General features: G+C 37.1%; 1 protein-coding gene across 5 annotated transcripts in view; it reads right to left on the reverse strand.

Annotated features, from left to right (window-relative positions):
• Nucleotides 1-322: 322 nt before the first annotated feature.
• Nucleotides 323-23481, reverse strand: part of SOAT1 (sterol O-acyltransferase 1) — an 84501-nt gene continuing 61342 nt past the window's right edge. For all 5 annotated transcript variants that reach the window (XM_014845294.3, XM_070497600.1, XM_044757935.2 and 2 more), the window contains 10 exons: nt 21902-22184; nt 21126-21204; nt 20534-20615; nt 20180-20225; nt 19382-19511; nt 10788-10885; nt 9558-9656; nt 7906-8041; nt 6889-7034; nt 323-5571 (listed from right to left, as the gene is read on the reverse strand). In XM_014845294.3, the coding sequence (XP_014700780.1) occupies nt 5515-5571; nt 6889-7034; nt 7906-8041; nt 9558-9656; nt 10788-10885; nt 19382-19511; nt 20180-20225; nt 20534-20615; nt 21126-21204; nt 21902-22184 (1156 nt within the window). In that variant the 3' untranslated portion in view covers nt 323-5514. The remainder of the gene's footprint in view (nt 5572-6888; nt 7035-7905; nt 8042-9557; nt 9657-10787; nt 10886-19381; nt 19512-20179; nt 20226-20533; nt 20616-21125; nt 21205-21901; nt 22185-23481) is intronic.

The following is a 23481-nucleotide window of genomic DNA, read 5'->3' on the forward strand; positions in this document are numbered from 1 at the left end:
TTGATGCAAATACGTAGTCACAACCAGGCCCCATTATTTTTTCTTTATAATCTATAACATGGCTCCCCCTCCATTATCCTGCATAAGAAAGTTCTGTCATTTGCCTTCTCTTTGACTATATTCAGCATATAAAGCTACTTGATATTAACATGAAAAGCATTTATGAATATGAAATAAATATAGAATATTAAATAAACTAGAAGTTACTTTTAAAACAACAGAGACTAAGTTTTTTCCAAATATATTTATTTACCACATTCTTCACATATACAATATTTTGCCATTTTTTTGTGTTTGCATATAAAGTTTAAAATTTTTTAAGTTAATGCAAATACAATGCATATGAAACAAAGTGACAGCACCAGTGATTAGACAACCAAGGATTTAGGGGAGAAAAGGAAACAGGAATTTAAGAAAAGAGCAAATAAGAATGAAATAGAAAAGACATCTTTAATTAGAGAAAAACCTTTAAACCAACCTCAGATTTCCACGATCCTCCTTCTGCTCCTAGAATGCTACGGGTTTAACGCACAAGCTGGAGCGGTACAGGCACAGGGAGGAGGCAGCTGCCGGGGCCCCACAGCAGGGGCTTGCCTGGGGCTTGAGCTCTCCTCCCCTCCGAGGATTGGCACATCTGCACATGGGAATTCAAACTGTATCTCTAAACGGCTGGTGCATGACCTGCCTCATGTTTCCAAGTTATTTAAAGCAAAGAGAAAGTACACCCACCACTTCATTAAGAAAAACAACAAACACTACAAAGCATGGTGAAGTATCTGCTGGCTTAAAGGCTAGCACTCCGTTAGGAAGGGCACACTGACAGCAGAAATGTAAATGTAATAATGTAGAAATAAGGAAGAAAACGTAGGAAAAAAGGAGTACAGAGGCAGTTTTTAGATTTTTTAATAACTATACCACTTCTGAAATTAACCTTTTTTCTCAAATCCAAGTCAGCTATTAAAGTCTTCATACTTTACAAAAAAAAAAAAGGAAACTTTATTAAGGATTTAGTAAATTGTATAAATTGTACAGCTTTTCTACTAACCTAAAACTTCTCAATTTTATCATTATTTATTGATTTTCAAACTGGGCATTAAATTTAGGATGGAAAGAGCATGGGCAGACCAAGCAAGAAGGGCTCCACTCCTGTTTCAACCAGAGTAGCCATATTTTATCTCCTTTATAAACTGGATTCCAACACTCGACTACCTGATAGAAACTTTAGTAATGTTAGAAACTAACCAAATACTTATATAAGCTCCACTAATAAGACTCATTTTGTTCCTCAAAATATTTATGTCCCAGTTTCTTCTATTTCCTCGCCATAAACATAAAGCCTAGAGATAGGATATGTGAAACAATGTCCAAGACAGATCTTTCTCTGATAGTAAAAATATATATACACACATATATGTATATTAAAACTATTATAAACTACCTAAGTTACATGAAATTTTGCACAAGATTAGTAGGAAAGTCACTTAAACTTTATTAACTATCTTCCATTAAGAAATTTATTCTGCCTTCTAAAATAACTACTCTTTAAACTGGCAGAAGTAAGCCCTCATAAGTTTTAGAATTTGTGGAGATGAAGGAAACTAAAGTATAAAGTATACACACAAGTTCTAAACCTTAACTTAAATACCCTGGTAAAAGTAGAAGTGCATTTCTTTTTGGAGAAAGGAAGTGCTGCCCTACCCTAATGCTAATAAACACATAAATCTGAAAGGGATTGTGGAGAGGTGGAGACATGAGTGAGTGCCTTGAACAATCGCGGTCAGTTCTTGTCAATCCCATTATGGGAGCGTCCCCTGATCAAGGTGCAATGCCATTCCCATCATCCGGAGAGTCTATTTAACAGAAAAGCATATATTCTTGGAAGCGTGCAGCATTTGAAACATTTACATTTTTAAAGGATTCCAACGAAATAATGACTTAGGTTTAGAATTTACGGAGGGTAAGAACATAATGAGGCCCTGTTTCTGCCAGGGCTAGTGCTTTGCAACAACTCTATGAGGTAGTTATTATTATCCCCATTTTACAGATGAGGAAAACTGTAGCTCTGATAAACTAAACTTTGCCCAAGGTCACACTGCTAGTAAGTATGGAGCTATCTAAATCAAAAGTCCATGCGTGCTCTTTCTTCTGCACCAGTAGTTTTCAAACTGGGTATTTGGAGTAGGAGAAAATGGGTCTAAACAAGAAGGGCTCCAGCCCCCCATCCCTATCTCAACCAGAAGCAGCTATATTTTATCTGTTTTATATGCTGGGCTTAAGTGTAACAATTTATTTTTTAGAATGGTTTCATAACTAAAACAAACATTTAAACTACTGCCCTACATCAGGCCATCTGGTTAGTACAGTTCTATCGGTTTACCTTCACTGTTTTTCACCAGACAAAACAATGAACTTTATTCTGAATTACTTATGGCCATACAAAGCAAAGATATCTTTTTGCATAAAAGACTTCAACAATTCATGAATTCTGTCTTTTTAGGCTACATAGCCCACATGACAAACTTTTAAACACGCAATGTTCTGTTTTCTACAGACTTCAGGATTCCATTTTTTAGGGAAGTATAGTTTCAAAATCACAATGAAAATTGCCTATACTAAATGAATTCCTTCTACAACAATAATCTGTATTTGCAAATATAGAATACTTACACACCACACTTTCTTGACCTGCCAATATCACCCTCTTTTACCTTGCAACTACCAAAAAAGGAAAAAACATTTCCCCCACTCCTTTTGCTTCCAAACGTTGTAGTTACGGACAGAATAAAAGCAGCCTCAGCTGGCTAATTAATTTCTAACAAAGCAAGCAACTTTACCTAGGCAATTGCAGATTAATCCATCAAAACCAAAAAAACCTCAGTTTTCCTTCACTATCCAACATTGTGAAAAGCATCTAATAAATTTAGTAATGGTTATGATCATTAATACTTCTTACAGCAAACAAATTTTAAACTCAGTTTTCAGAAGGAAAACACTGCCATCCTGTAACTGAAAATAATTTTCACCCCTATTAGCAAAAGAGGGGGGGGGAATCAATAAATCTTCCTGAAACACATTAGTAAGAAGTTTTAGTTTTAACTATTTGTTTAAAGAGTGTAGATAGTGGTTTAAAGAAAAGACTTGCTAAAAGCAGCTAGCAATAAGACCATGGCTATCAAACTGGTTTCTTTCAGAGAAAGTGGCTATTCTTTTGTTTCTGAAAATTTCTTAGGACAGTTTTATCATTCAAAAGAGTCTATAATTATACACATATTATTTGTTGTCACTTAATCTTGGGCAGAAAAAAAATCACTAACAAACAAACAGAAGATGAGAGTTTGTTTTTTTTAAATAGCCTCGTTCAGTCCAACAAATACAGTATTTGGAATCAGTACAGAGCAACAAAATCCCCTCAATGACGGTGCACATTTACAGCACTTAGAAATACAGACCTAAGAGTTCCATTCTCACACTGCAAGAGACTGGCTTATTCATAACCAAGTCTTAGACCAATCTGTTTTTGTCAGTTCCCTCATCATATTTAAAATGTAGTTATAAATTCAAGTGATTGACTCATTTTAATTTTTAATAAAAATGCCAGAAATTACAAGCTATATTAAAGCAGTCTTGTTTAGAGGTTATGGTTCCAGTACAATTACAATACCACCATACAGATAATTCCTGCTTGGGAACATGTGGAAACCTTTTAAAAAAATCACCTCCTTTGAGGTGCACTTTTGTCCACTGGAGTTGGATCTGATGTTTGAAAACTGCCTAAACTCATGTGGATCAAAGGCATGGGGAAGAAAATCGGTGACTACGCTGGGTACTCAGAGTACAAATTAAGTTGTGATTATGAAGAAACTCTGTTTACCTTCTTGTGAAACTCAAACTGACTTTAAAATAATTTGAAAAAGATTCCCCAAAATTTTTTAGGATAGTGGCAGGGCTGTTAGAATACCAAGATAGCCTCTCAAGTTGGCTGCTCCAAATAACAACAGTCTTTTGGGTAATTCATAAGTCTCACTTCCTTGAGTGGAAAGCTGAACTCCATGGTCTCTGCTACCCCTTCCAATGCTCGAGTTTTATGACCAGCATCACACCGCATACATACAAATAAAATAATTCCTACACACCACACTGTATTAACAATGGGCATCTAATAACACAGGAACATCACCTAATAGAGTACATTTTCTTGAAAATGATCACATGTTAATTAGTTTCACCTAAAGTATATCACCATGAAAAGTATAACTGAGCAAATGCAGAAACCAGCATCTGGATCTTTTAATAATCACTTTAACAGAGGTGATTAATACTTATGTTACAGACTTACTAGTCTGCAAAATAATTCAAGTCAGTATTAATTAGACAATAAAATAACTGTACCAAAGGATACTTCTAAATAACTTCAAAGAAGTTATTACCTTAAAGTTTAAACAAAAAAGAGTTATTTTCCATATAAGTTCCATGATAAAGTAATTTAAATACATGATTGATTCCGCAAGTCACGTTAAAAAATTACTTTGGGGGCCGGCCCTGTGGTTGAGTGGTTGAGTTTGCGTGCTCTGCTTTGGTGGCCCAGGGTTTTGCCAGTTCGAGTCCTGGGTGTGCACATGGCAGCGCTCATCAAGCTATGCTAAGGTGGCATGCCACATGCCACAACTGGAAGGACCCACAACTAAAAGTACACAACTATGCACTGGGGGGCTTTGGGAGAAAAAGGAAAAATAAAATCTTTAAAAAAAAAAATTACTTTGGAAGTTATAAGAGGAAATATTTTTCTTTGTCCTGTGCCACTTTCTTTTTTCCCTTCCTACTTCTGTTCCTCTCAATATATATTATGGATGCAAATTAAAGAATTCAAGGTGAAAAGTATAATTTTGCCTCACAGAAATCATGACCTACACTGTATAGCAAAAACAAGGTAAAAACTGAGTAGAACTGAACTTTTTTCAAAAAAATACAAATTAGGATGTATAACAAGATTATCTTTGGAAAACAGTATTTCCTTTCTTCTAGAAATAGCAAACCGTTCCACATTATTTTCTTTTCTTTCCCAGTTGCATGGTCAATTAGCATACATTCCAACTGTGTGCATGAAAAAATTTCTAAGCCAGAGGTATTTAAATGATTTCTTCATAAGTGTTTTGGCTAATTTAGTAGCCAAGAAAACATAAGTTTAGCGTCTAATTAGATAGAGTCCAAAACAAAAAAGATATAACTTCTGAGGCTTGAGCTGATATGACCCAGCAAAAATCTGTAATTACGGCAGCCTCAAGTCTCCCTTCTCCCACATAGGAAAAAAAACAAAGTCCTGCTTAAGTGTAAAAGATTCCAGTAAATTTCCAACAGCTCGGCTTCAGGTGAGCTAGGAACGGAGTGAGCCATCTGTAAGCCTGGAGTTGTCCAAATAATCAGATAACTTCAGTAACAGCTGGAAACAGATGTTGGCCCCACATCAGGCAGAATATCCAATCTTCAGTGTCAAGGAAGGAAACAAAGTCCAAACTTCTAAAACATGTAACGACAAGTCCAGGAACGTGGCTGGATATAATCCAGAAATGTGGGCTTCAAGGGGAAGAAAAGAATGAAAGAATAGTTTACTTGTGTGTATGAGGTGTGGGGACAGATCGGGGGTGTTAATGTTATATATTGTACATCTCCAAAATGCCTCCCAGCATGTCAGTAACCTTTAAGCTATAAACAGCTCACTAATTCAAAAGATGTTCATTATTTTTATCTACAGCACAGATTTATTCAATTAGCAGCTTTACATGAAGCTTTTAAAGGCCAGTAAACTCTACAAAATTGAATGGACTTCTGACCAAATTCCAAATAGTGACTACCTCTTTCTGGATCTTGCATTTTATTTTAGCACAGCCCTACTTTTAGTAGCCTGAAATCTAAATGGTGGTAGGTTAAGGATGATAAAATATATACACAAATTACTATAATTCAAGGTTTAAAATCACTGAATTACCTAAATGGGAACAGATGAAGAACTACTAAAGCAGCGGGAAAGGAAAGTGGAAAGAGACAGAGTGAGACTCTGAAAAGATTTCAGGGGAGACGCTGCATCCAAACTGGATTCTGATCAAATAAAATCTGAAAGGTGGAATCTGAGTGTAAAGAGCAGCGTGGCCAGGCATAGAGGCCAGAAAGCAGAGCAGTTTGTTCAGACGCACAAAGGGGATCAACAGGAAGTGAGGTGGGAGCAGGAGGGAGGGCAGGGTAACAAAAACACGAGAGACAGTAGGAGAAGCTTTGGGAGAGAAACTGATTAATTTGAGTGTGGGCATCTTCAGTTATAGATGCCCGTGAGAAATACCCAGGCAGGTATTTCAGGAAGGCAGCTCCTCAATATTTGGGAGTTACCCATATGCAGCTAAAAGCTAAAGCTGTAAGAATGAGATTCTTACATAATTACAAAAAAGAAATGAAAAATAACAAAGAATCAAGGGAAATGGGATCCTAGGCATATGAGCATAGGTGGGTATTTTTACAAAGAGTTTATTACTTTGGGGAGAAATAGGTAAAAAATACATATGTTTAGGTGGGGGGATACACATGTCATTGGGAAAACCCTGGAGAACACCTACATTTTCAAGACACAGGAAGAAAATTAGAAGGAGCTAAAGAAAAAGCAGTAAAAGAGGAGGAAAAAAAGAACTAGAAGAGTACAATGTGAAGAAAACCAAAGAAAAGAAAAATGTCAAGGACAGTGCGTAAGATCAGATACTAAGTTAATGCTTTTACTCCGTTATTTCCCTCCCCTTAACCTTAATTCATCATAATCTCCACTACTCTCCCTCCCCTTTTGCCCGCCAACCCCCACAATCAGGGACAAATAGGTTATTTTCCACGCCAGGCTGGCTAATGACTCACATTTTTCAGAGGACAGTGCTGACGTGCATACCACTCTTGAGAATAAAAGCACAGGATAACTCCATTGCCCGCAAAAAGGGAAGTCCACATCATAACATTCCAAATTGGCCTTTTCCGACTATCATTGACAACGAAGTTGAAAGCCACTAAAGTTAGGAAGATAAAAGAAAATACACAGTTATCAAAATAGTCTATCAGGAGATGAAGGGCCTCTGATACCTGCTGTAATCATTTAACTATCACAATGAGTATCAACTGTGTCTATACATGTTCTATTCTGGCGACTGGTCGTATAAATAAAAATGAGGCTTCTGGGGCCGGCCGGTGGCACAGCGGTTACGTGCACACCTTCCGCTTCTCAGCAGCCTGGGGTTCGCCATTCGGATCCCGGGTGCAGACATGGCACCGCTTGGCACGCCATGCTGTAGTAGGCATCCCACATAGAAAGTAGAGGAAGATGGGCCAGGTGTTAGCTCAGGGCCACTCTTCCTCAGTCAAAAAGAGGAGGACTGGCAGTAGTTAGCTCAGGGCTAATCTTTCTCAAAAAAAAAAAAAAGAAAGAAAGAAAAATGAGGCTTCAGTGTTTAAATGTGTTAATCAGCAATTAATTGGAAATCAGAGAGTATTCTGGACAGGCGAAAATATATTCCATGGAATCATTCATATTCTAACTTGTCCCTCTCCATCCACTTTAAAAAATGGTCAGTTTCTTCAGGGAGTGAACACTGAGAGTTTAAGAATAAAGAAGTTGTTTATAGTTTTCATGACCTACCAAATGAATATGTTGTGAACAGTTACAAAGTTGTCAAGAGGTTATTTAGTTCATTTCCTTCCTTCAAGGTGTAACCATCTTGAAACAGAGTTGTGTATAATTACTCAAAATCTGATAAACAAATACTGCCATGAAATGGCATTACTATTTACTATCTAGTTTTCTATGTTGATTTTATACTTTATTCTCTAACTTTCTCTTTTAGCATAATACTCAGTACTCATGGCGTGCCAAGAAATACTTACTTCCAAAGAACATGAAGAGCACGAAGAGCACTGGATAGAAAAAGTTCAAGCAAAGAGCCAAGGCATATTCGTGCACTACAGCAGACACAGCAAAGACAGCTAACATGGCAGCCGCTCTGAACTTCTTCGTGAAAACCTAGCGTAAAGGAAAATATTGAAAAGTAATTTTTAAAAAGTAAGTAATTAAGCATGAACTATATACGACTTATAATTATCACACACTAAAGACACCTATTTAATTATTTATATTTGATTTTCCAAGTCTATTCCCTTGGATTAAACCAAATGTATAAAAATAATTACAAAAAACAACTATGCTTAAAAATCTGTCTCTGGGGCCGGCCCGGTGGTGCAGTGGTTAAGTTCGCACGTTCTGCTTCTCAGTTGCCCAGGGTTCGCCGGTTTGGATCCCAGGTGCAGAAATGCACCCCTTGGCACACGACGCTGTGGTAGGCGTCCCACATATAAAAAGTAGAGGAAGATGGGCATGGAGGTTAGCTCAGGGCCAGGCTTCCTCAGCAAAAAAGAGGAAGACTGGTAGTAGTTAGCTCAGGGCTAATCTTCCTCAAAAAAAAAAAATCTGTATTTTACTAAAATGAGGCATTTTCAAAAACATTAGTTGAAAGATCTGGGAATATTTTCAAAAACATTAATAGTAACATTTGTTAAGTCACTATGACTGAAAAAACATTGTTTTCAGGGGCTGGCCTGGTGGCACAGCAGTAAAGTTTGCACGTTCCACTTCGGCAGCCCAGGGTTTGCCGGTTCGGACAGCAGGTGTGGACGTGGCACCGCTTAGCAAGCCATGCTGTGGCAGGCGTCCCACATATAAAGTAGAGGAAGATGGGCATAGATGTTAGCTCAGGGATAATCTCCCTCACAAAAAAACCAAAACAAACCCTATTGTTTTCATATATAAACACACACATCAAATCTCAACCTTTGGAATAAGATGGTATGGTAGATAGGACAGACATCTTCATTTTTACAGGTCACAAAACTAAGTTTTAGAAAGAAGGGCTTTGCCTCATCCATAAGTGAAACTACACTTATAAATGAAGAACCCTCAATACAGTGCTATCTGCACCACAACATGCTATCAGTTAGCCAAATACTGCCCTTACTTAACAATGAAAACGTGCAATCCAGAAAGACCAGCATTTATCAACCACGTAATTCAAGATTACATTTCATCAGTCTAAATACATTCTGCTCTAAAGAATGTCTCACAGACAGATATCACGAATTGGAGAGACAGAAATCCAAACACAAGTGTTTCTCCACTTTTAACAAAGAAACAAAAACAAAAAACAAATGAAAAAAACTAAAGGGTGATTATTTGTTAGCAATGAGATTCATAAGAAATCACCCATTATTGGTGGATCATTTCAACTCTTCCAAAAACCTCCAGGCATTCTTACTTTGTAATCATGCAAAATAAAATCCAGAGCAAAAGGATGGCATTAGACCTAGTAACTGTACATACTGGTCTCTAAGGAGTACTATTCAAAGCAGAAGGTTTCTTAGACATAAATGTCTCACAAGAGAATTGAAGACAACCAAGTATAACTTCTTCCAGCTGCACAACGCTAATACTTTCTAGAAAAGAATCTCCATTTCTTGAACAACATCAACTAAATCCCGCTGCTTACCCAGAGAAAGTCCTTGTAAGCATAGTAATATAGCCAGTCATGGACTACCACATTCCAGGTCCTGTAATAGTTGGAGTAAGATGTAGAGTTCCACCAATCCTGAGGAAAAAGGTAAAAGTATAAAACCACACATACACACAAAAGTCAAAGCAACCCCCCAAATATTCCCAAAGAACATACACATATAACATAATACCTAGAGCGTTATGATAAATTGTTAGTCCATACAGAGATGTCAGAAAAATCTTAAAAACTATTTTGGTTATTGTGTTCAACGACATTAATTCTAGTTCTACATATGATTACATCCCTAGGTGCATTTTGTCTCATTATCAAACAAGTCATGATAGAAGATATAGAACATACAGAATCATTAAATTTAATATTCATCTAAATAGCAATTGGTAAATCTGCCTTATCTTTCTAAAACACAATGAGAGAATTGTAAGGTCACACAGACTTAGATAGCATGCTAACCCTAAAGAGCTGTCAGCTGGTATTATAAATGGCAACATTTAAGTTGTGCAAGGAGTAGGATGGTGGCTACCTGCAAGTCCTGACACTCCTTCATATCTCTCTTGCTCCCTACTTTGAGATCAGACCAATGGAATCAGACATGTAAAACCTGCAACCCACATTAACTACTTCTTTAAGAAATGAGTGAAAGGCTTGGAGTGTTACCAAGACAACAAACAAATCGATAGAGGACTTTAGGTGGAATTATAGAATACTATGATCCATTCTAGCTCTAGTCTAGAACTTAATTCCAACTTTGGAAGTGTAATAATACTATTGTAAGCAGAATTAATGCCTTTCGAAATAAAGGAGGGAAAATTTATTTCCTTCACAAACTGTTCAACAATCTTAAATGGAGTAATTTGCTGAGAGGAGAACTCAGATCACACCACCAGACAGCCAATTTCAAATGAATGAACCATCAGCAAAATCTCATAATGTCCTCTGGACACATACTTTCCTACTGTAGTCCCCAATACAGGATACAAGAGAAACCATATTCTGTATTAAGAGAGCAAATATTAAAGGTAGAAGAAAAGATAAAGCTATGTTAATTATATCAATGTCAGAATTTTGGACTTGATGTTGATAAAACTTGCAGAAAAAAAATTATTTCACAATGTTTATGTTAAACAGCTAGTAACTAACGTGGTTCAAATACTTAACAATGAGGACATAACTATGAAAAGAAACATGAGTCCAAGTATACATTACCTTATAAAACATCCTGTCGCCAAAGCGTAACATCTCAGCAAAGGCATTAAGCCAGCAGTGCAAAAAGGCAAAAAAAATAAGCAACAGTATCAGCACACCTAAAGATAAGATTAACAATATTAAGAGTCTTTCCAAATAGCTCACATACCAAGAAGTTAATTATAGTCATTATTTCCTTAGCTGGAATTACTTTGTAAAATAAAAGTTATTATTCCAGCTTACCCAGAGATGACACAATATCCTTTTGAAAGTTATTTATTTTAATTTGGTAAAGCATTAACTTCCTTCCAAATGGGTTTTACAGATGACAAAGGACCCAGTCTGTTTATAATAAAAATGCCTATAAGTATGGCTCAACTTGGTACCCATGGCCTTTTAAAATGTGGCCCTTACACATTCCTCTAAACCAGTTGTTTAAAACTGGGGAAGGTTTTGCCCCCCAGGGGACATCTGGCAATTCTGGAGACATTTTTGTTTGTCACAACTTAAAGGGTAGGGGTTGGGCTACTGGTATCTAGTTCTGAGAGGCCAGGATGTTGCTAAATATCCTACGACGCACAAGACAGCCCCTCAAAACAAAGAATTATCCAGCCCAAATTGTCAATAGTGAAAAGGTTAACTTATCTCTGACTCTATTCCCAGTGTCATAAACCTCATCCATGACTGGACTTCTGATGTTGTAAATACTCCATGCTTTTGTATCCATCGCACTACCTGGAAGCACCTTTCCACCACTTCTTTACCAGGAAAACACCTATCTATTTTTCAATATTCAACGTTAAATGTCATCTCCAATATGAAACAAAATTCATCAGCACTTTGTTTATCCTACCTATGCAGTATATATTACACTATACTGTAAAATAGCCATTTACATCCCCAAGCCTTTCATTCACTTGTTTATTCAAAAAATATTTATAGAGCATCTATTATGTATTAGACAATATAGGAGAGACTAACACTGGCTGACTGAGTATAAGACACAATCACTCATCTCCAGGAATTTGTAGCCAAATGAGGAAACCACATATCCTTTAGAGGGACAGAAAAAACAGTTTATTGGAGTAAATCTTGGGGGATATCAGGAAGAGTTACTAGCAGAAGCCTGGGAGAGAGGTTAAAGAAGAGAGAAGGTGATAACAGAAAACAATATCAACTTTTAATGGGTAGAGCAAAGAGAAAGAGTACGAAAGGGAAACTATAAACATAGTGAAACTGCAAGCTTCCACAGAGTAAAGAGTAGATACGTCTTGTCTTGTTCCCTGCAACATCCTCAGTACCTGGCATAGAACAGGTACTCATATATCTCTAGAAAAAAGTGGAATGGAGCATAACGGCAGAGTGAGCTCTCCCAGTAAACTCTCCCTGCAAAGATACAACAAAAAGGACATTCATACCCCAACAGAGGACATCCACACAACACAAAAGACATCTGAGAGACCCATGCAGCCACACAGTAGAAGGTAGGGGTGCTGGAGCCCCACCCCTACCCCAGGAAGTTGACTGAAGTAAGAGAATGCTTCTCTTCCTGATGGAAGGACAGTGACTCGGGGACTATGCACAGACTCAGGGAGGAAGGTGAGTAGGGAGCAGTGGCCCTCTGAGGGAACACCATAGATCCCTGAAGTCCCTCACAGCCCAGGGAAAAGCCCCTCACAGAGGGGACTAGCTATTACGGGGGTGTCAGCATCAAGCCAACACACCAGGAGATCAGATAGTGAGGGCACAGCAAGAAGCCCCGGAGATCACACAGGAGAAGAAAGAGCCCCTCCCCCACCACTGTGGCCCCAGTGGCATAGCCCAGCACCTTGGAGCTGTCCCCTTGGTTTGCAGCAGGCTCAAAAACTGCAGCTCTTGGTGCCCACCTATGGTGAAAGGTGGAAGTGGCAATCAAATACTAACACAATGTGGAGGCACAAATCTACGCCATCTAGCAGCATGAAAAAATATATTAAATCTCCAGACCAGAAGGAAAATGCCAACTACCAAGAAATCAATCCTGAAGACACAGAAATCTATAACCTAAATGACACAGAATTCAAAAGAGCTATCACTTAAAACCTCAACGACTTAAAAGAGAATGCAGATAGACAATTCAACAAGTTCAGAAGCTACTTCACAAAAGAGACTGAAACTATAAAGAAGAGTCAAAGAGAAACACTGAAGATGAAAAACGCAATAGACAGGATAAAGCAGAATACAGATTCCCTGAACAGTAGATGTTATATCATCGAGGAATGAATCAGCATGATCAAGGACAGAAATATAGAAATGTTTCAGGTGGAGGAGTTGAAAGAACTAAGACTAAAAAGAAATGAAGAAAGTCTCCGAGAATTATCTGACTCAATAAGGAAATGCATCATAAGGATTACAGTAGGTATTCGGGAAGGAGAAGAGAAGGAGGATGGAACAGAAAGCTTATTCAAAGAAATAATAGCAGAGAACTTCTTAAACCTGGGGAAGGGGATGGAAATCTATGTGAAATAGACCACCAGATCTCCTAACTTTGTCAATGCAAAAAGACCTACTGCAAGACATATACTAGTGAAACTGTCAAAAATAAATGACAAAGGAAAAATAATAAGGGCAGCAAGGCAGAAGAAAATAACTTACAAAGGAGCCCCTATAAGGCTTTCAGCGGATTTCTCTGCAGAAACCTTATAGGCTAGGAGAAAGTGGAAAGCTATACCCAAATCTTTGAAAGACAGAAACTTTCAGCCAAGAATACTCTATCCAGGGAAAATATCCTTCAGTTATGATGGTGAAATAAAAATGTTTCCAGATAAACAAAAGCTAACGGAGTTCACGGCCACAAGATCACCCCTGCAAGAAATCCTCAAGAAGGCCCAAATACCTAAAAAAAAGAAGAAAGCGGTTACAAAACCCTGAATAAGGAGGTAAGTAGGTAGACAAAATCAGAAAATTGGACCTACCCAGAATAACAGGTTAGCACATATTCATGTAGAACATTAGAGATAAAGCGAAGGAAAACACCAAAAACAAACAATCTTGTCATTTTAACCACCAACTCACAACACAAAATGGAATAAGATGTGACAAAAATAACTTAGGACGAGAAAAAGGAAAGGGACTGAATCAGCTTAATCTAAGGAAATTAGAGGTCATGAGAAAACAGACTATTTCATCTACAAGATTTTGCATACAAACTTCATGGTAACCACTAAACAAAAAGTAGATCAGAATCACAAATACTAAACAAGGAGAAAACTAAGAAATCTAGCATAAGCAAACTACTTAACCAAGTTGGTAGTCTGAAATACATGGGACAAGAAACAAAGAAAATACAGGACAACTGGAAAACGAGTGATAAAATGGCAGCATTAAGTCTTCATATATCAATAATCACTCTAAATGTAAACATACTGAACCCTCCAATAAAAAGACACAGAGTGGCAAGATGGATTAAAGAACAAGACCCAACAATATGCTGCCTCCAGGAAATACATCTCAGCTCCAACAACGAACACAGCCTCAGAGTCAAGGGATGGGAGATAAGCTAATGGCAAACAAAAGAAAGCAGGTGTTGCAATATTTAGACAGAGTAGACTTCAAGATAAGACAGGTAAAGACAGACAAAGATGGGCAGTATATAATGATCAAAGGGACACTCTACCAACAAGACATAACACTTATAAATATCTACGCACTCAACAGAGGAGCACCAAAGTACATACACCAACTATTAACAAACCTAAAAGGAGATATTAACAACAAACAATAATAGTAGGGGACCTCAACACTCATCATCCAGACAAAAAGTCAACAAGGAAACAGTGGAATTAAATGAAAAGCTACACCAGATGGACTTAATAGATATATATAGAACACTCCATCCAAAAACAGCAGAATACACGTTGTTCTCAAGCACACACGAAACATTCTCAATGACTGACCATATGTTGGGAAACAAGGCAAGCCTAAATCAATTTAAGAAGATTGAAATAATAACAAGCATCTTTTGAAACACAATGCTATGAAACTAGAAATTAACTACAAGAAAAAAGCTGAGAAAAGGAAAGATGTGGAGACTAAACAACATGCTACTGAACAACCAATGGACCACTGAAGAAATTAAAGGAGAAATCAAAAAATACCTGGACACAAATGAAAATGAAAACATCCATATCAACTCATATGGGATGCAGAAAAAGCAGTCCTAAGAGGGAAATTCAGAGCAATATAGGCCCATCTTAACAAACAAGAAAAATCTCAAATAAGCAATCTTAAACTATACCTAACAGAATTACAAAAAGAACAAACAAAGCCCAAAGTCAGCAGAAAGAGGGAAATAATAAAAATCAAGGAAGAAATAAATGCAACGGAAACAAAAAGGAGAGTAGAAATTATCAAAGAAACCACGAGTTCATTCTTTGACAAGATAAACAAAACTGAGAAACTCCTAGCCAGACTTGCAAAGAAAAAAAGGGAGAAAGCTTGGATAAAATTAGAAATAAACGAGGACAAATTACAACAGATACCACAGAAATACAAATTATTATAAGAGAATACTATGAAAAACTATATGCCAACAAACTGGACAATCTAGATAAAATAAATTCTTAGACTCTTACAACCTCCCAAGCTGAATCAAGAAGAAATAGATAATCTGAATAGAACAATCACAAGTAAAAAGATTGAAACAGTAATCAAAAACATCCCAAAAAACAAAAGTCCAGAACCAGACGGCTTACCTGGTGAATTCTACCAAACATTCAAAGAAGACTTAATACCTATCCTTCTCAAACTATTTCAAAAAAATCAGGGAAGACAGAACACTTCCTAACACATTCTAAAAAGCCAACATCACCCTGATACCAAAGCCTGACAAGGACAACACAAAAAGGAGAACTACAGGCCAATATCGCTGATAGACATAGATGCAAAAATCCTCAACAAAATATTGGCAACCCGAATACAGCAATATATGAAAAAGACCATATACCACGATCAAGTGGGATTTACACCAGGGACACAGAGATGGTTTAACATTTACAAATCAATCCATGTAATACACCATATTAACAGAATGAGGACTAAAAACCACCATCTCAATAGACACAGAGAAAGCATTTGACAAGATCCAACAGCCATTTATGAAAAAAAAACTCTTAACAAAATGGGGATAAAAGGAAATTACCTCAACATAATAAAGGTCATATATGACAAACCCACAGCCAACATCATACTCAATAGGGAAAAACTGAAAGCCATCCCTCTGAGAACAGGAATAAGACAAGAGCGCCCACTCTCGCCACTCTTATTCAAAATAGTACTGGAGGTTTTGGCCAGTGCAATTAAGCTAGAGAAAGGAATAAAAAGAATCCAAATAGGAAATGAAGAAGTGAAACTCTCACTGTTTGCAGACGACATGATCTTATATATAGAAAACCCAAAAGAATCCACTGGAAAACTATTAGAAATAATGAACAACTACAGTAAAGTTGCAGGGTACAAACTCAACTTATAAAAATCAGTTACATTTTGATACTTTAATAACGAACTAACAGAAAGAGAACTCAACAATATAATACCATCTACAATTACAAGAAAAAGAACAAAACATCTAGGAATAAATTTATTTTATTTATGTTTTTTTTGAGGAAGATTAGCCCTGAGCTAACTACTGTCAGTCCTCCTCTTTTTTGCCGAGGAAGCCTGGCCCTGAGCTAACATCTGTGCCCATCTTCCTCTACTTTATATGTGGAACGCCTACCACAGCATGGCATGCCAAGTGATGCCATGTCTGCACCCAGGATGCGAACCGGCAAACCCCGGGCCGCCAAGAAGCGGAACATGCGAACTTAACCACTGCACCACCAGGCTGGCCCCATCTAGGAATAAATTTAACCAAGGAGGTGAAAGACCTATACAATGAAAAGTATAAAACATTATTAAAAGAAATCAATGATGACATAGAGAAATGGAAAGATATTCCATGCACATGGATTGGAAGAATAAACATAGTTAAAATGTCCATGCTACCCAAAGCAATCTACAGATTCAGTGCAATCCCAATCAGAATCCCAATGACTTTCTTCACAGAAATAGAAGAAAGAATCCTAAAATTCATATGGGGCAACCAAAGACTCCAAATAGCTAAAGCACTCCTGAGAAAAAAAGAATAATGCTGAAGGCATCACAATCCCTGACTTCAAAATGTACTACAAAGCCATAATAATCAAAACAGCATGGTACTAGTACAAAACCAGGCAACACAGATCAATGGAAAAGAACTGAAAGCCCAGAAATAAAACCTCACATCTATGGACAACTAATCTTCAGCAAAGAGGCTGAGAACATACAATGGAGAAAAGACAGTCTCTTCAGTAAATGGTGTTGGGAAAATCAGGCAGCCACACACAAAAGAATGAAAGTAGACCACTACTTTATGCCACAGACAAAAGTTAACTCAAAATGGATCGAAGACTTGACAGTAAGATCTGAAACCATAAAACTTCCGGAAGAAAATATAGGTACTACACTCTGACATCGATCTTAAAAGGGTCTTATTGGATACCATGTCTTCTGGGATAAGGGAAATAAAAGAAAAAATAAACAAGTGGGAAATCTTCAGACTAAGGAGCTTTTGTTAGGCAAAGAAAACCAGAATCAAAACAAAAAGACAACCCACAAACTGTGAGAAAATATTTGCAAATCATATACCTGACAAGGTATATATAAAGGTATATATAAAAATCATATATATATTTCATTATATATAAAGAACTCACACAAGTGAACAACAAAAAAACAAACCACCTAATCAAAAATTGGCAGAGAATATGAAGAGACCTTTCTCCAAAGAAGATATACAGATGGCCAATAGGCACATGAAAAGTTGCTCGACTTCACTAATCATCAGGGAAACGCAAATCAAAACTACATTAAGATACTACCTTACACCCGTTGAAATGGCTATAATCATTAAAACAAAAAATAGCAAATTTTGGTGAGGATGTGGAGAAGAGGGAAGCCTCATTCACTGCTGGTGGGAATGCAAACTGGTACAGCCACTTTGGAAAACAGTGTGGAGATTTCTCAAAAAACTCAAAATAGAAACACTATATGACCAACGTATCCCATTACTGGGTATCTATCCAAAGAACTTGAAATCAACAATTTAAAGTGGCTTATGCACCCCTATGTTCACTCCGGCATTATTTACAATAGCCAAGACATGCAAGCAACCCAAGTGCCCGTCGACTGATGACTGGATAAAGAAGATGTGGTCTATATATACAATGGAATACTACTCAACCATAATAAAAGACAAAATCTTCCTATTTGCAACAACATAGATGGACCTGGAGGGTATTATGTTAAGCAAAATAAGCCAGATGGAGAAAGACAAACACCAGATGATTTCAGTCATATGTGGAAGATAAAAAAAAACACATGGACAAAGAGAACAGTTAAATAGTTACGAGGGGAAGGGGGTGGGCACAGGGGGTGAAGGGGAACACCTATATGGTGACAGACAAGCAATAACATACAAATGAAGTTTCACAATGTTGTAAACTATTATGAACTCAATAAAAAAATTAATAAATGAAATTTTTTTTAAATGGAGCAGCAGGAGGAAGGAGCCCACTCTCTTCAGGCCTGTAGACGTTGTTTGAACATGTGTCTGGAGCTACTGCAGCCATTTTGCCACCATGAGGTGAACAAGGATGAATGAACAGAAAGATGGAGAAAACCTGGGTCTTTGATGCCATCAATGAGCATAAATTACTCACCCTAGTTCTGGACTTCTATTTATAAGAGAAATAAAGTTTCCTTACTGTTTAGGCCAAAAAAAAACCCGTAAGTGGAATGAATGAAGTTAGGATATTGAGGTATGGCTGGAAAAACCAGAGAATAAGAAAGAGCAGCAAGAGAGATGTCAAATGTGGTCAGCAACATCCAATGCTTCATGGAGATCAAACAAAATGAGGGCTAAACCATCTACTGGATTTAGAATCAGGAGATTCTAGTGATTAAAAAAAGGCCATTTCAGGGGCTGGCCCAATGGCCAAGTGGTTAAGCTCATGTGCTCCACTTTGGCAGCCCACGGTTTTCAGATCCTGGGCGCGGACATGGCACCACTCGTCAGGCCATATTTAAGTGGCATCCCACATGCCATAACTAGAAGGACCCACAACTAAAAAAATATACAACTATGCACTGGGGGGATTTGGGGAGAAAAAGCAGGAAAAAAAGGAGAAAAAAAGATTGGCAACAGTTGTTAGCTCAGGTGCCAATCTTGGGGGGTTGGGGGGGAGCCATTTCAGTGGCCTGGCTGGATTAGGAGCAAGATTGCAGTGAAATCAATAGTAAACAGGAAGATAAAGCATAAACATGAACTATCTACAGTCAGAGGAAGCAAAACTTGAGTGACAGAGGACAAATGAAAAGACTGATCTGAGACCACAGTTTACCTCATTTATTACATTGATGGAAAGAGGTCAAGATGGGTATAGACATGTAGGTGAGTTTATAGTGACAAGCAGGAAAATGAAAGGGGCTCATATGCAATTGCTTTCCATTTTCCTTGCAACTTTATGAATGGCCAAATTAACCAGTATTCACGTTACCTGGCAAGATGGAATTAAATACACATAGGACCAGAACACGGGCGCTGAAGGGCTCCTGTTTGATATTCCGAAACAAGGGGACGCAGAGCCTTTCAAAGATGTAGTACACATAAAAAAGGCAACCCAAAACCTGGAACATAACAAAGATATAATTACAATAATGATGGCTTGATAAGGAAAGACAGAAGGTGATTTTTTTCCTTCAAAATAAAATACATATGACCCTTAAACTATTGTTTATATATAGATTCCATTTAACACTAGTCTGTAAGACTGCCAAACTGTGGTCCTTCAGAGATATTACTCAAGCCTAATTTCTACCACATCTTTTTCCAACACTTGATCAAAGGGCATTTTCAGAAGATCAGACTCTTAGAACCTGCTTTTCTGGCTGCATGAAACCTATAAGAAAAGAATTTACTTCATAAATGGGTATTTGATTGAGATAAGAATTTATGATTCTGATAGGGGTTGGGGAAGGAGTGGGGGGGGTGGGTGTCAGACCACACCCACACAATACAATATCCAAAACTAAAAAACCAGGAGGGGAGGGGGAAATTAATGTAGACGCTTAAGCAACCAAATGGAATTACTTTAATTCAAATAAATACTTTCATTGAGGAAAATCACTTTAGATGTTGACAAAGCAAACACCATTTACTGCACTGGAAATAGTTTAAAAGACTTCAGAAAGAGTTCTAGAGATCCCAGTAGACATGAATTTACCATCACTTTAAACAGATTATATTATTATTTCCCACTACTCTACAAACCTAAGGCAGATAAGAAAAAATTTACCTGTGCAAACTGCATAGCAACATAACTCCATCTTACAGTGGGAGTCCTAAAAAGAAACAAAATAAGCTTTGTAAATAAAGTAAATAATTTAACTTTAATAAAGATCCTCACAATCTTTTCCCAGACAGAACATCATTTTTGACATATGAAATCCTTATATAATTCTGTCAAGAACTAGTGTAATCAAATTGGATTGCTAGAATCACCATTTGGGGCTTCCCATGCCAGCAAGAAAATTAAAACTCATTCTATATTCTCTGTAGCCCTCCATGAACTGGCCCTTGCCTACCTATCTCACCTCACTCACACCACACTTCTGGTGCTCACCACATGTCCACTTCATGGTGCCAGTACCTGGGATAGTTGTCGCGGTAGATGAGGGTAGGAGCAAATAAGAAGTACAAATACTGGTTGACTGTGGGTACTGGAACAGTTCCTGGAAAAGGAAAACTAGGCTTATATCAGAGGCACTTCAATTTCTCTCAGCAAAACTAAAAGGCAAAAATAAGGAAGCACAGAATAAGGAAGCATAAAACCACCTCTCTTAACTCCTCCTGTTTCTTCCCAACATGAGGGCTTCTCATTCTTATATTAATTGAATATTACCAATCCCTCTAAAGTAAGTTATTGCTGTGACTCAGAGATAACCTCTAAAGTTTGAAGCAGCAACTCAGAAAGGTTAAGCATACATGGGTGTGATGAGTCTATAGATTCTAAAAAATAATGCAACGTTACAAGAGTCTAATGATCAATGTTTTGGGTAAATTGTAGGTACAAAGGCAAAACAGCAACAATCAGTAAATAGTGAGATAGTCTTCCAAACCAGTATGGATCCTATATATTTAAAATCAAACAGAACATCTACAGAATGTAATATGCCATCCCAGTACACACCAAAGGCTGAAATACCCTAAGAATAATCCTTTGACCTAATGGAATTACATACTTGATTTCTTCTTAGCTGAATTTAGCACCCGAGGCACATTCTCTCTGACAAATGAATGGGCCTTCATTATCAAGCGAATCTACAAAAGGAGAGGGAAAAAAAGATTAATTTTGTATTATTGTCATCTCCTATAAGCAACCCCAGAACAACACTAGATTACAGTCACATAAAGAACTTCTTAATTTTGCATACACCAACTCAAGGTCACTTTTATAAAGTAAAGCAAATGAAAAACAAACTCTAAGGGACAAGTCATTACTCAAATCATTTTGCATGTAATAGCATTATCTATTACAGGTATATTACAAATTAAGAAATTAAAAGCTGGTTCAAAGAAAGTTGGGAACGTTCCTTTCCATTAGTCAAATAAAGCATTACAGACAGCCAATTATCAGTCAGAAAATTCTGAAGGGTGTATAAACAAAATAAATCCTTTATTTAAATGAATCTGACATTTCAAAAGTAGAGTTTTTAATTACAAAAATATTTTATAATTTAGATGACTTCTACAAAAAGTGTTCAAGAATAAAATTTGAATTAATCCAGAACATTTCAATATAATTTATTTCAATTATCAAGAATCAAATAACACTGAAGCTAGAACAAATTTTAAGAGATGAGATGATCTAGTTTAACACTTTAATTTTACAGATAATAGCACAAAGAACCAGATATGAAAATTTATCCAACTAATGCAACTAAAAATAACAGAATATTAGTATTACTATTATTTTAATTAATAATAGCACTGCATTGGGCAACACTCAAAACCTTACCTGTTCAAATATAACGATGCACCGGGAAGCTGGTGGCAGTGTATATGCTAATACGACATATGTTGGTCCCAAACCCAGAATCCCCATCTGGAAGACCATGAAAAGTAAGCAGTGGAAGAGAGAATAGATCACTGGATGAGAACTCTTGCTATAGCCTCTGGCCCAACGTTGAAAGAGGAAATAGGGAATTGAAAGTGTGCACAAGAACATGGTCCACCACGTCCACATAACAATAGAAAGTTTGCCAAAAGCATAAGATATGAGACTGAACTCAAGCACCAGCCTAGGAAGAAAAAGCACAGAGAGAACACATAAGTAAATTTTTTTATAGGCATTGATTCACAGAATTCAACTCAGACCCAAAACTCTCAAACTTAGGAAATACAACAACATTAATACATTGAAGTAATGGATGTAACAGTTGTCCTAGATAGAGAACCACTTCTAAGTCTCGGCTTTACAACGTATCTCAACAATAAATTTTCTAAAAGTGCTAAGATAATATGGCCTTTGAACATAAGATACCTAAGATAGGGGCCGGCCGGGTGGCACAGCGGTTAAGCGCTCACATTCTGCTTCGGCAGCCTGGGGTTCACCAGTTTGGATCGCAGGTGCGGACATGGCACCACTCATCAAGCCAGGCTGTGGCAGGCATCCCACATATAAAGTAGAGGAAGATGGGCACAGATGTTAGCTCAGGGCTAGTCTTCCTCAGCAAAAAGACGAGGATTGGCAGATGTTAGTTCAGGGCTGATCTTCCTCAAAAAGAAAAGATACCTAAGATAACCTAGAATAATAAGACTTTGAACTTCTCAAAGATTAGATTCTCGTATTAATAAATTTTAAACTCTACAATATTCTATGGCAAAGTTAATACTTAAAGTATTTAATCAGCAATTGCTGTTATGTACAAAGGACGATTTTTCAGAGGGAAACGGGGAAATTCCAAAATTTATTAATATACTATTATACCATTATCTTAAAATTTAATTTTCTAATAAAGCACATAAATCAATGTCTGATTACCACACTGAGATTTTTAAAGTTACAATTTGATTTTTTATATTAAAAAGAAATATATTGTATTTTAAAGGTTAAATTCCAATAAGCTATTTTAACAACCTGAAATGCATACCATAGTAGAAAAACTGGCAAATCATATACACAAAATTCTCCAATTTAGGAAAATGACCTAGTAACTACCAATTACAGTCTACTAAAATAGACCATTTTAAAAAACAAAAGTAATGAAACTTTTTTTTTTCTGCTTGAAGAAAAAATTTGCCCTGAGCTAACACCTGTGCCAATCTTCATCTTTTTTTGTATGTGGGATGCCACCACAGCATGGCCACCAACGAGCGGTGTAGTGTGAGCCTGAGAACTGAACCCAGGCTGCCAAAGTAAAGCACACCAAACTTAACCACTAGGCCACAGAGCCAGCCCTCTAATATTCTCATTAGTTGTATTTTTTAGGAGAGAGGAATCTCATCCTCAAATCAGCTGCTTTGGGGTTTTCTGAAGCAAATTTAACCAAATCACCCTTTACCAAAATTTAAATATAGTGAAAACTCCCAATACCC

This window comes from Equus asinus, chromosome 25 (assembly GCF_041296235.1).
Source record: "Equus asinus isolate D_3611 breed Donkey chromosome 25, EquAss-T2T_v2, whole genome shotgun sequence".
Taxonomy (NCBI): domain Eukaryota; kingdom Metazoa; phylum Chordata; class Mammalia; order Perissodactyla; family Equidae; genus Equus; species Equus asinus.